Here is a 13,452-nt window from a genome sequence, read left to right on the forward strand (position 1 = left end):
ACCTGTATGTATATGCAAATAAAATGAGTCTGGATTATTTTTTTCATAATTGCCTTAGTATGCACTTGTGCTGTTTGCAAAAAAAAAAAAAAAATCTACATCTTGCATGCTAGTGCTCTGGTCACAAAAGCCATAGGGTAATATGATTATAATAATTTTTTTCTTGTAATAAACTTACCAATAATACTTCATTACCAAACCCAATTCCCATACTTTTCCTTTGGGTGTGTTCTTCTCATACAGAATTCCCCTTACAGCTTGAACCATAGTTTCTGTGGTCCTACATATTTGCTCTGTGTTTTTGTAGGAGAATGGTTTCTGTACTTTTTTTCATAATACATGGTGAATATAGAGACTCCACTTTTTATTATATCAATGTCTGTACTCCTATTAGCAAGCAAAGATACAGATGCACACTCTTGCTGAATTGTCTCATTGAGGACTTCAGCAAGCATATGTTGCATTTTATCGGATGTTATGCATTATTTGCAGTAGGTGATACCCCCAGCAGTAAGCATCCTGAGGAACTCCACTGTGTGAAAAATCAAGTCCTCTCTCATTTCATAAGTTGTGGCAACTTCTGCAGAACAGGACTTTAGATGTAGTTTCTGAAAACAATAATTTTGTTTATTAATTTTTTCTAGCAATGTTTCATGCTGCAGTTGTTCACGACCTGTGAGCCAGTGTACTAAGTGACTGCATAATGTTGCAACAATTATCAGTGTGCAATAGATTTTCCTTCAATAATTGCTTCAAAATTTCACAATTCCAACTGGACACACATTCATTTTTAATAAGGCTTTTTGGTGGGCTATATCAAACACTGTATTCTTAGAGTGCTTTGTTGTGAACTATTTCTTATTGATCTCCACTTTGTGATTCTCACTATGAAAGTCATTTATTATAAAAGAGTATGATGACCAAAAATGATAATTTTTTGTGTTGTTTGTAGCGATGGCTTAGAAAAATTAATTTCATGTTTTTACAGAGAGCCGCGACATTAACGTTTCTGATACAATGGGCTTAGGTGGGGGTGAGCCGGGCCAGAACAAGAGCAAACAACATTAAAATGTTCATGAAAATCTCAAGTTACCAAGTTACTTGTTTTGCATAATCTATATGCCAGTTTTAAGCTAACAACATCCTAAATACATTGTTTATTGCTAAAACAGTAAGTAATTGCTTCTAGTAAATTAAATTGTATTCAAGCAAATGCAACGTTTTGATTGGAAGACACACCTCCCCCCCTCACTCTTTGGTCAATAACCCTGTCTTCAATTCAAAAACTCAACAAAAAGCAAATATGTAATTTTGTACAGCATACTTTAGAATCTGCATTGTGAAGAAATAAGGACATCGTTGATGGCCTTCTATGCTGCTTTTTTCTAATTAACTGCTACAAGTGCCAAAGGAAACTGACATAATATTGACAGGCTATGTAGGCCTTTTGAGGGGTGTAAGTATTATGAATTGTACACATAGCATGGGAACAGTTAGGTTTGCAAAATCACCAGTATCTATTGTTTTAGTTATTGCTTGCAGAGTGGATAGTAATGATGTATCCCAGTTAAGAAATGCTTTCTCACAGTCTGAAATTATTTCTTTGAGATTCTCCTTGGAACACTGGGTGCAGAGCTGTTTTATTATAGGAGTCAATTTTTCCCTAGATGTCAAAGTCAACTGATATCTGGCTTTTTGTTTTTTGGCATCTGTGTTGACTTTGTCCTAAATCATTAAACATGCAATGTAAACTACAAATGCTTGTATACTTCTAATTCTTATGTTATAGTACACAAGACCCAATCATTGGGCACTTGTAAAATCAGCACCATAGCACACTTATTTCAGTTTTCAGTCTCACATATTTTTGTTTACCCCTTATACATGGTAACAAAATAAATTTGGTTACTTTGATTTGACAGCTGGACTCCTTCAAACACCCAGCCACCTTCTTCCACATATCCAGCACCCACGATCAAACTTGTTTGACGCAAGGACAGGAAGCAGAAAAAGGCGAGGTGAAGGAGGAAGAGAAATGGGTCGGTGGTGAGTTAGTGGAGTATTTTTTGAAATTACAGTTTGCAATTAACTTTGTTAATAGTCTTTTATAAGTAACTGTACTCTAAACATATATTTCTGTTTAGAGATACCATGTTTGTTTTCTATATTTGCACGTAAATCAAAGCCTTTTTTTTTTTTTGTTCTTTTTTGGCCTCTATTCTTTAGGGACGATTTACCGGGTAAGGGAGCAGATATTACTGATCAAAAAAAAGCGGAGATGGCAGGGAGGTCTAGAGCTTAAAATTGCCAACAGGCATGCGCTCCGTTATTCACCTCTTTTTTCTCGTTTTTCAAGAGAAAGGTATGTTCTACATTTCCCTATGTTTGCTGATTTCATACTCTAAGCGAAATGGTTTCCAGTGTGTTTAGGGTCTTTGCTGGTTGTTATTATTGAGAGGATTATGTATTGCTTTTTTGACCCATGCACAGTGGAACCTCGGTTCACGACCATAATTCGTTCCAAACCTCTGGTCGTGAACCGAAGCAATTTCCCCCATAGGATTGTATGTAAATACAATTAATCCGTTCCAGACCGTACGAACTGTATGTAAATATATTTTTAAAAATATTTTTAAGCACAAATATAGTTAATTACACCATAGAACGCACAGTGTAATAGTAAACTAATGTAAAAACATTGAATAACACTGACAAACACCCAGGCTCCCTGCTCAGCTGCACGTACAGGCTTGCTCTCAGCTGCACGCGCTCTCTCTCTCTAGCACGCGAGCCTGCCTGCTCTCTCTCTCTCTCTCTCTCTGTCTCTCTCTCTCATCAGCACACGAGCCTTCCTGCTCTCTCTCTCTCTCTCTCTAGCACACGAGCCTGCCTGCTCTCTCTCTCTCTCTCTCTCTCTCTCTCTCTCTCTCTCATCAGCACACGAGCCTGCCTGCTCTCTCTCTCTCTCTCTCTCACTCTCTTACATTGCAGCAGTTCAGCAGTTCACGTCTGACTGAGAACAATGCAACAAGTGCGGAAATCATCAGCGCGCACAAACCGAAAGGGAAACTGGCTTGTTCGTATTCCGAGTGTGTGGTCGTGAACCGAGGCAAAAGTTTGGCAAACTTTTTGGTCGTAAACCGAGTTGTACGTGTACCGAGGCGTTCGTGAACCGAGGTTCCACTGTACGTATATGAATTTTTAGTAGCAACACAATTTTAATTTGTAAAGCTTTATAAATATCAGCGCAAATCCTTTTGGTGGAATGGAGTGACTAAAAAGTCATGATGTATGATGGTAACATTAAGAAAATAATGCTTTTAATGGTAAATGTCAGATACCGTGGTTAAAGTTGTTTCAGGTTAACCAAATAACCTGAGCTGAATTTATTTTGCTTTCACAAAAGTATCTGTGAAAGTTAATTTATAAGATATTAAGAAATGTTTCATTGTAGCTTTAAATGCTTAACTTTGTTTTGTCAATTTTCTTTTAATCTACTTTTTATCTTTTAATTAATGATGAACAGAGTTGACATGTGTCCAAATAATACTGACTGATAAAGGACACCAGTTACTTAAGCATTATCCAGTTGTGTACTTATTAGCAAGTAATGGCCTAAATAGCCTAAACAGTAACAAAGAACAAACTATTAAGTAGCAAGATAAAAAGAATGAAATATTTATTTTTTCTTAATTCATGTTTACTGGATGAGGCAAGCAATTATTTAGCATATCGAGTTTGTGACTTCTGGAAAAACAAAAGAAGACTTAAAATCTTGGAAATGACAGCTTGCTAAACTAATAGACTCTTTAACTTAAAGAAAAAAAATGTTTAGAATGAAAACCTGCAGCCACTGGAGGGCTCCAGAACTAAAGTTTTTTTTGGCACTTAATTTTTTTTTTTTTTTTTACCTGAGAACATTATACTTGTTGGCTTCATTGTCTTCTTTATCAGTTTACATTTATCGGAGTGTTCTGTCATGTCTCTGATTACGAGAAAAGCCTTTACTCATTATAGCCTATGTATTACTTTAGGCATTTCAGAGGTAAAATAAGAAACGGTGGTGACCAAAGGATAGGGTTTAAGCACCATTATCTTTTTCTGTAAAACAAATTATTTGCTCTGTCAATTGAAAACATCATCTTTAATGTGTGTTGTAGTGGCATGTGTGACACAATTGAACTACTGCGTCGCTACCCGAAAATCATGGTTCCTGGCCATTTTTTTTGACTTGAGAATATGCTGGGTAGAAACACTTCCCATGGGGAGACCCTTGACACTACGTTACCCTAGTCGGTTCCACATTGCCGAGTCCAAGGTTGATAGTTCCCTTGAAGATGTCAACTCGTGTGATTCTGAAATTGTTTATAATGCAAAGGTGAGTTACCAACTTTTCCTTTATGTTTTAGCAAAGTTGTTAAGTTTTTGTTTTTCTGTTGTGGTAGAGAAGAAATCAAACTGCTGTTCGAATTGTTAGTCTAGATTTTGTGTGATACAAATGTAAGCATGTTGAGATTATTATTCTTGTATCTGGAGTTACACTTTATAATTATATCAGATTATTCATGTCAATATTAAATATGGTCCAGTGTACTTTGCAATGCAATGCATTTGCATATGGTGCATTTCATTTTGACATGGTTTTATCATGACATAATTAAAAACATCAACCAAATGTTCAATTGCTTTTCACTATGGCCCACAATTTTCCTGTATTTCATTTTAATTCATGTCCATAAGTTGCTTGTCTTAACTAAGGTAACTTCTTGTAGTTTGCCTTAGCTCAGTGCATTGCATTTTGATTCAGAAACAGGCATTAATCATGTCAAAACTGAATGTATTCATATAACTAATCAGTGTCAGAAGGTGGGGTAAGGGACACAAATAGTTGGGGTATATACGAGAGGGGGATGCAGAAATTCCCAGAATCGGTCAACAACACAGGAGTTAGGCGAAAACTATCAACTATGCTGCTAGGTATTGTTTTCCTACTGTGTTGTTAATCTGTTTTCCATGTGGCATTGTGCTAAGTTGATCAAGATGTGTGTTTCTGATAGATATTCTGATAGATAACAGCTGTGATTTTTTTCTATAACCCAAAAAAAGCACATTGGGTCATATCAAGACAAAAATTATCTTGTTTATTTAACATTAACAGACTACTTAATAAATAGTTTCAGAATGAACAGACTGTTAATGAGAAATATATTAAATTGCTGAAGCATCTGTGAGAAAATATTAAGAAAAAATGTCTAGAGCATGTGCACTTACAAAGCTGCATTTTGCAACAGACAGCACACCTGTACACACTATCATATCATTCAAAGAGTTTTTGACCAAAAACAACGTGGTTGTAGCTTTGCACTCCAAATTCACCAGATCTCGCTCCCTGTGACTGCGTCCATTCCCAAAATTAAAAATTGAGATGGAAAGGCAGGCTGTTTGGTGCCATGTTAGAATTCCAGGAAACAATCATAGGAGGCTCTAGACCAGGGGTGGGCAAAGTCAGTCCCAGAGGGCCACAGTGGCTGCAGGTTTTTCATCCAGCCCTGTTGCTTATTTAGAAAACAATCCTTGCCAATAATTAAATTTCATGACTTGTTAGTGCTTTAACTCTGCCATGGCAGGTCATTCTCATATCCTAGATCTTTTTTTCCTTTGTAAGGATATCATAAAAATGATCTGAAGTCTAAAATGGAGGAGTAATTCTCAGTCCTTCACTTTTTTCTCTTCATTTTCCTTCCAAGTATTTAATTAAACCAAATAGTGCATGATAAATACACACAGGTGTAAATGGTAACAAGCTAAATGGAGAAATGCTGCTTTCCTTTGTTAAAGGCCTGTGAGCAATCAAAAACTGAGAATACAGCTGTTTAAGACTAAAATAAGCAGTAAGGGTTCAAAATCTTAACGAGCGAAACAAGTAAAATGAAGCAGAAGTGTTACTTGAACAATAAGTGCTACTTATTAGGCCATTGGGTTGGAGCAAAAGCCTGCAGCCACTCCGGCTCTCCAGGAATGACTTTGCCCACCCCTGCTCTAGACACAGTAACAGAAGATGAACACAGCAAATGTTTCCAGGAATGGAAGAAGACTGGGACAAATGGTGTATTTTGATGGTGACTAAATTGTAATTGTAAATTGTGTACTGTAATAAAGTTCCAAACCCTACTTGCACTGCATAACCTTTATAACATTACAGAGAGTGCAAGGTAAAATTGCTATTTCTATAGCTAAGTACTACAGTTGAAAACAGTGCCTTCCTGACCAAATTCTTAAAATAAGCTGATTGTTAGATTGTAAACTCACAGGCTTATTACTTTCTCAAAATGTGCTGACATTCCGTTACTTCATACATGTTAAAGTATTAATCTCAGAAAACATAATTTAAACTATGGAAATATAAGGAAAACAAAATTATACTGACACTTTACAGGGACTGTTGGAGCCATGAAAAGGAGCTGGGTATGTGTTGTTATAATATGGAGTTTTTTGATGTTGAGTGGGTTTTTATGGTGCATGACAGGGAATAATGTTTGCTTATTAAAGTATTTTGTTTTTTACTAGCAGCAGATATAAAAATGATCTGGGGTGTTGAGTTGATCTTATAAATGTTTCACGGGTATCTCCAAAAGCGTGAATTTTCCCAATAATCAGTAAACTGTTTTTAATATGAGCATTATCTCTTCTGCAGGTATTACTATTATCCAACCCTGGGTTAGAAGAGTTGTATAAGAAGTGTTGCTTATCATCTGAAGATCAGAAGGACTCCTCTTGTAAACCTGTTCACCCTAGCTCTCTGGTTAAGGTTAATTAATTTTCATGAAAGTTAAACATTTTGTGTGATAGGAGGAATTAATATGTTATTATATAACATGCAACTGTTGCAAGGCAAGTTTAGTTAAAAAAGAAAACTCTATTACTAAAAATGGTATATACCTTATATCCCCTTAAATGCAGTTTCCATGGAAAACAACTCCACCCTTCTGTTGTAGCCTCCTAGATGTTAAGCCATAAACCGAAGCCAGTTTTTGTGAGAGTGCTTTTAAGTCACTTTAATTTTATTTTGGGTGCCTTGGTAGAAAATGTATTTCTTTGACCAGACCTTTTAAGTTTGAAAAGAGAAAAAAGTTGTACATGGAAAGATCTGGTGGGCACTGTACAGACTGTGTTCTTTAAGTTTTCAGTAGCAGTTTTTTTCAGTTTTACAAGACATCTGCTATTCTTAATTTTTACATTCGGCATGGCTTCAAAAAAATTAGAAAACATATAAAAGTAATGAATGTTGTAACACTATGTCAGTTTAACACAGTATAGTTTAAACCAGTGTTTCTCAAACCTTTCCTTTCACTGTGCCCTTACAAGTAAAGAAAACAAACTGCGGTATCCCTCTAGATTTTTTGTTGAATATAGGTTCTAGATTCTAGAAGGAGCTGAAACTCTATTACTCTTTGGGAAAAACTTTATTTTTCAAAACATATAATAATTTCGTATTTGTATATAGAACTTTGTTTCACAGCCAAAAGAAGGAAAAATAAAAAAAGAGTGGTTCATTTTGTGTACAGTTCGATACAGAGCAGGCCTGTCTTTTGGACAAGCAGCTTATTTACCATGCAAAGTGATGTGAAAATAATATCTGCATTGACTTTTTTCACATTGCCTGTGAAAGGTTCCAGAATCACATCACCAGTCACACTGTCCTTTTCCTGGCAATCGAGTGTGACCTTTCTCCATATAAGATATAGTCTCTAGTGTACATGTTTGCTACTTTGATTCCCAGATTCATTTGGCTTTTACTGCATGAAAGGGCATCAGTATTCAATGAGGAACAACTGCTCATCAATGGGTATGTATTCCCTCACTTATAAAGTATGATGCTTGAGTACACCTCCATCTTTCCTGAAGGAGCTGGCACACCTTGAATGGAATGATCCATAAGTAATAATAATAATAATAATAATCCATTACATTTATATAGCGCTTTTCTCAGTACTCAAAGCGCTATCCACACAGGGAGGAACCGGGAAGTGAATGCAGCTCACTTCTACTGTTTTCTCAGACATGGCACACATGACAATGTACGCAAATACAAGAATAAACAATGTTTTTCTTTGCATGTGTGCACATTTGCCATCAAATTATGCATGCAATTTAATATGTGTGATTATGTGTGTATGTAATTCAGTATTAGCATCAGGATTTCAATACAGCTATACTCAAATCTTATTTTTTTTTCCCTCCTAAAAGTCGCTTATATTTTCACAAAAACTTATGATTCATGCACTGATACTCAAGCACAGAAGGATTTTCTGTCTGTAGAAAGTGCCGTGATCAAAGACAAAAGTGGAACTGGGACATTTTATATTCCTGTAATGCATATGTGAAATCACGATTATTTAAACACATTACTTTAGTCCTTCACAATCCACCTCCTTTTCTAGCCATCCCTTTCTGTTTTTGCAAAAGATGTAAAGTCAGTGCTCATCTATAGTATATATAAGTTGTGGCATAATGATTCTATTCACATTACACAAAAGGAGTTACTGAAAGTATTAAATGATACATTATAATGATCTTTAATTAGATTTTTATTTGGCATACACTTTCAATAACAGCAACTTTAAAATTCTGCTGCTAAATAAAAAATAATGCTTTAGAATGTTGGTTAGTACACACATTAACTAAAGAAGCAGAGCAATACGGTGGAAAAATCTGTCCAGTAGTAACAGTTTAAAATTATAAAAATGCTGATTGTGGAAGTGATGTGTAAAACATATGCAAAAAAACAAATGTATTGTAGCTTAGCATGCCTGGAATAACGCAAAGGCAAAATTAGTGTAAAGTCTTTTACAATCGAATGTCATCGATTTCCTTTGAATGAGAGTTTTTTTTTTTTTATTTATTTATATATATATATATATATATATATATATATATATATATATATATATATATATATATATATATATATATATATATATATATATAGATAGATAGATAGATAGATAGATAGATAGATAGATAGATAGATAGATATGAATTACATTGGAATAGTGATGTTTGTTCTGGCAGCCCAATACTACAATACATACAGTATATACTTGTTTGTTTATTTATTAGTTATCTATATAATATTGTGATCAACTATCAAGATTAATAATTTTTGCATTATTATCCATAGTTTTTAGTAGGTATGAAAGAACAGGAAGTACTAATACTAGGGGGACCCTGGATTTCATCTTTGGATGGTCCTGATCCAGATAAAGACCCGTTAGTCTTGATCCAAACAGCTATCCGCTGTACCAGAGCACAGGCAGGATTGGACTTGAGTACCTGCTCTCAGTGGTGAGTTTGTTAATGTTAATATGTAGTTTTTCATATTCATCGTAATCAGTTTTCTGATCACCGTACAACCCTGTTCAACACTTATCTTTTGAATTTTATGATTCTTTGATTTAATCTAAATTTGTTGTAATAAATTTGAGACCTTGCGGCACGTTTCAGCAGTTTGAAAGGTTAAATGAATAAACTGTCTTTAAACAACTTGCGCTAGGTGTTATGTATGAGTGTACTCTTGAGAGATTAAAGATCCTCTCCACATCTTGGACTATTATTGGTTGCATTAAGAGGGCGAGTACCATGTTTAGTCATAAATGTTGAGCCATACTGCGTGTCGTTCGTAGTCTCTCCCGTTTCACTCTGGGGCGGGGGGGCTTTGTGTGGTGCCTGCGCACTATGTCTCCTGCGTCCATGGGCATGTACCTGCTTCCATATCCGGTTTACCATTCTCGGTTAGTAATATGGATTGAGCATGCATTTCACTTGTTGAAGACTAAACTTCAGACAGAAAGGCCCACAAACAAATAGCAACTGAAAGCCACTGCAGTAAAGGCCTGGCAGGGCATTAAAAAGGAGGAAACCCAGCATCTGGTGATGTCCATGAGTTCAAGACTTCAGGCTGTCATTGCCAGCAAAGGGTTTTCAACCAAGTAGTAGAAACTAACATTTTATTTCCAGTTATTTAATTTGTCCAATTACTTTTGAGCCCCTGAAAAGAAGGGATTGTGTTAAAAAAATGCTTTAGTTGCCTCACATTTTTATGCAATCGTTTTGTTCACCTCACTGGAATTAAAGCTGAAAGTCTGCACTTCAACTGCATCTGAGTTGTTTCATTTAAAATTCATTGTGGTAATGTACAGAACCAAAATTAGAAAAAAGTTGTCTCTGTCCAAATATTTATGGACCTAACTGTATATGAAGGTAAGCTGATGTAAAGTAGATTAAATAAAAAGGAGAATTTAAAATGCATAGTCATTGAAAAAAGATAAGACGTAAAGCAAAGAAGTGGCAGTAGTAGAACTGTGTGTTGAGCTGTGGATTTCACCATACTGTTTATACCAGTAAAGGATTACTTGAATATCTGGAGACAAAAAACAATTGTTTGACATCTATAAATATAAGCTACTACATAAAGTAATGAAAAATGTCCTCAGTCTTGTTGCTAAACTGTAATATATAATATTTTAAAACAGAATATTTTATTGATAATAAATGTTTTTAATATATATACACTTTTGTTGCATCCAATCATTTTTACATCTTTAAATAACAGAAGTGTTATGGAGAATTATTATGCAGAGTGAAAGATGAAGTGAAACATTCAGTTTCTTTATAAATAGATAAATTGACAATTGATCCTGCATGACATGTAATTGTAATGTGTATATTAGGATATACTATTTGATTTAATTATTTTTTATTTAATCAAAGGGTGGAAGTTGAAAAAGGAAAGCTGTAGGGTTAGGTTTAGGGAGGAGATAAGACGGGCACTGGTTGGCAGTGAAGAGTTGCCAGGTAGCTGGACAACTACAGCAGAAGTACTAAGGGTGACAGCTAGAAGGGTGCTTGGTGTGACATCTGGACAGCGGAAGAAGAATAAGGAAACCTGGTGGTGGAATGAGGCCGTACAGGAGAGTATACAGAGGAAGAGGATGACGAAGAAGAAGTGGGATATCAGAGAGATGCAGAATGTAGACAGGAGTACAATGAGATAAGGTGTAAGGTGAAGAGAGAGGTGGCTTAAGGCTAAAGAAAAGGCATATAATGAGTTGTATGAGAGGTTGGACACTAAGGATGGAGAAAAGGATCTGTACCGATTGGCTAGAGAGGGGGACCGAGCTGGGAAAGATGTGCAGCAGGTTAGGGTGATAAAGGCTAAAGATGGAAATGTGTTCACAAGCGAGGAGACTGTGTTGAACAGTTCAAAAGAGTACTTTGAGAGGCTGATGAATGAAGAAAATGAGAGAGAAGGTTGGATGATGGGGATATAGTGAATCGGGAAGTTCATTGAATCAGCAAGGAGGAAGTTAGTACAGCTATGAAGAAGATGAAGAATGGAAAGGCTGTTGGACCAGATGACATACAGTACCTGTCAAAGCATGGAGGTATTTGGGAGAGATAGCAGTGGAGTTTTTAGCCAGATTGTTTAATGCAATCTTGGAAAGTGATTTTTAAGAATAAGGGAGATGTGCAGATCTGTAGTAACTACAGAGGGATACAATTCATAAACCACAGTATGAAGTTATGGGAAAGAGTAATGGAAGCTAGGTTAAGAAGGCAGGTGATGATTAGTGAGCAGCAGTTTGTTTTTTTTGCTGGGAAAGAGCAGTACAGATGTGATGTTTGCTCTGATGGTGTTAATAGATAAGTGTAAATAAGGCCAAAAGGAGTGCATTGTGTCTTTGTGGACTTAGAGAAAGCATATATTACGGGGTGCCTAGAGAGGTGTTGTGGTACTGCATGAGAAAGTTGGGAGAGGCAGAGAAGTATGTAAGAGTGGTACAGGATATGAACGAGGGAAGTTTGACAGTGGTGAGGTCTGTGATAGGAGTGATGGGTACATTCAAGGTATTTGGAATGATGATGGACAGGTTGACAGACAAGATTTATATACAAGTCCCCATGACAATGATGACATTGTGATCTGTAGTGAGAGTAGGGAGCAGGTGGTGGATATATGCTCTAGAGAGGAGAGGAATGAGGGTCAGTAGGAATAAGTCAGAATACATGTGTGTGAATGAGAGGCAGGTCAGAGGAATGGTGAGGAAGCAGGGAGTAGAGTTGGCAAAGGTGGAGCAAGATCAGTAATACAGAGTAGCGGGGAGTGTGGAAGTGACGTGAGGAAGAGAGTGTGGGCAGGGTGGAGTGGATGGAGAAGAATGTCAGGAGTTATTTGTGACAGACGGATATCCGCAAGACTGAAAGGGAAGGTTTTAAAGACAGCAGTGAGACCAGCTATGTTATATGGGTTGGAGACGATGGCACTGACCCAAAAAAATGGTTAAAGATGTTAAGATTTGCATTGAGTGTGACAGGGATGGACAGGATTAGAAATGAGTACATTAGAGGGTCAGCTAAAGTTTGATGAGTTGCATTGGTTTGGATATGAGCAGAGGAGAGATGGTGGATATATTGGGAGTAAGGTGTTAAGGATGGAGCTCCCAGGTAAGAGGAAAAGAGAAAGGCCTAAGAGAAGGTTTATGGATGTGGTGAGAGAGGACATGAAGGTGGTGGGTGTAACGGAGCTAGATGAAGAGGACAGGAAGATATGGAAAAAAGTGATCCACTGTGACAGCCCCTAACGGGAGCAGCCAAAAGAAGAAGAAAGATTTTTTATTTGATTAATAATGTTTGAATTTTAGTGTTTAGTTATGTCAGTGAATTTTATTGAATTTAGTGAATTTCAATTAATTTACTGTCATTCAAATTTAATTCCAATTCTATTTTCTTAGATCTTGGTACAGTTCTTATTCCAGCACCTAAAATGGAAAAGAATTTACTATTTATTCTCAGTTCAGTTTGTGAATGAGCCAACCCTTTTGCAGTCATTGTTTGCTTGTGTAGGTTGAGTTTACAGTTTTTCTTGAGCACACTTGTTAGTGAACTGGTGTAGTAGTTGCTTTTAAAAAATTAAATGCAAGTATACCAATAGGTTTATAAATGGATACTGCATTTACTACAGTAAAGACTTACAGAATAAGCAAATTAAGCCTGTAATAGATAGATAGATAGATACTTTATTAATCCCAAGGGGAAATTCACAATATAGGTAATATAATATAGGTAAGTCATAAGATTACATATTTTTACCTGTAAAGGTGAGAGATTAAAGTTTACATCTAATCATCTCAGTTTCTACCTCTAATGTTATTTTGGGTTTTGAGCAGAAAATCAGTCCAATTTATGAAAGAAAATTGCAAATTGTAGATGTAGATTAAATAATATTAGCTTGTTTGAATTAGACAGCATTAGTGAGTCTCATCTTGGGCTATTATTATCATCATCATTATCATCATTATTATTATATATAATTTTCTTGTCACCTGTTATATGAACATTTACATTCCATTACCATACATATTCCCTTTGTGGCCTCTGTAGAGATTTATTTAG

At 36.0% G+C, this 13,452-nt stretch overlaps 2 protein-coding genes across 3 annotated transcripts in view; both read left to right on the forward strand.

Moving 5' to 3' along the window:
- Window positions 1–13,452, forward strand: part of LOC114655331 (cell cycle and apoptosis regulator protein 2) — a 38,205-nt gene that overhangs the window by 22,606 nt on the left and 2,147 nt on the right. For both annotated transcript variants that reach the window (XM_028806239.2, XM_028806245.2), the window contains exons 7-11: window positions 1,923–2,046; window positions 2,227–2,362; window positions 4,161–4,378; window positions 6,695–6,808; window positions 9,182–9,345. In XM_028806239.2, coding sequence (XP_028662072.2) covers window positions 1,923–2,046; window positions 2,227–2,302 — 200 coding nt within the window. In that variant the 3' untranslated portion in view covers window positions 2,303–2,362; window positions 4,161–4,378; window positions 6,695–6,808; window positions 9,182–9,345. The remainder of the gene's footprint in view (window positions 1–1,922; window positions 2,047–2,226; window positions 2,363–4,160; window positions 4,379–6,694; window positions 6,809–9,181; window positions 9,346–13,452) is intronic.
- LOC127527057 (cell division cycle and apoptosis regulator protein 1-like) overlaps window positions 4,262–13,452 on the forward strand; it is a 37,310-nt gene continuing 28,119 nt past the window's right edge. The window contains exons 1-3 of the mRNA XM_051924583.1: window positions 4,262–4,378; window positions 6,695–6,808; window positions 9,182–9,345. Of these exons, the coding sequence (XP_051780543.1) occupies window positions 4,262–4,378; window positions 6,695–6,808; window positions 9,182–9,345 (395 nt within the window). The remainder of the gene's footprint in view (window positions 4,379–6,694; window positions 6,809–9,181; window positions 9,346–13,452) is intronic.

Source organism: Erpetoichthys calabaricus, chromosome 1 (assembly GCF_900747795.2).
Source record: "Erpetoichthys calabaricus chromosome 1, fErpCal1.3, whole genome shotgun sequence".
NCBI classification, from domain to species: Eukaryota; Metazoa; Chordata; class Cladistia; order Polypteriformes; family Polypteridae; genus Erpetoichthys; species Erpetoichthys calabaricus.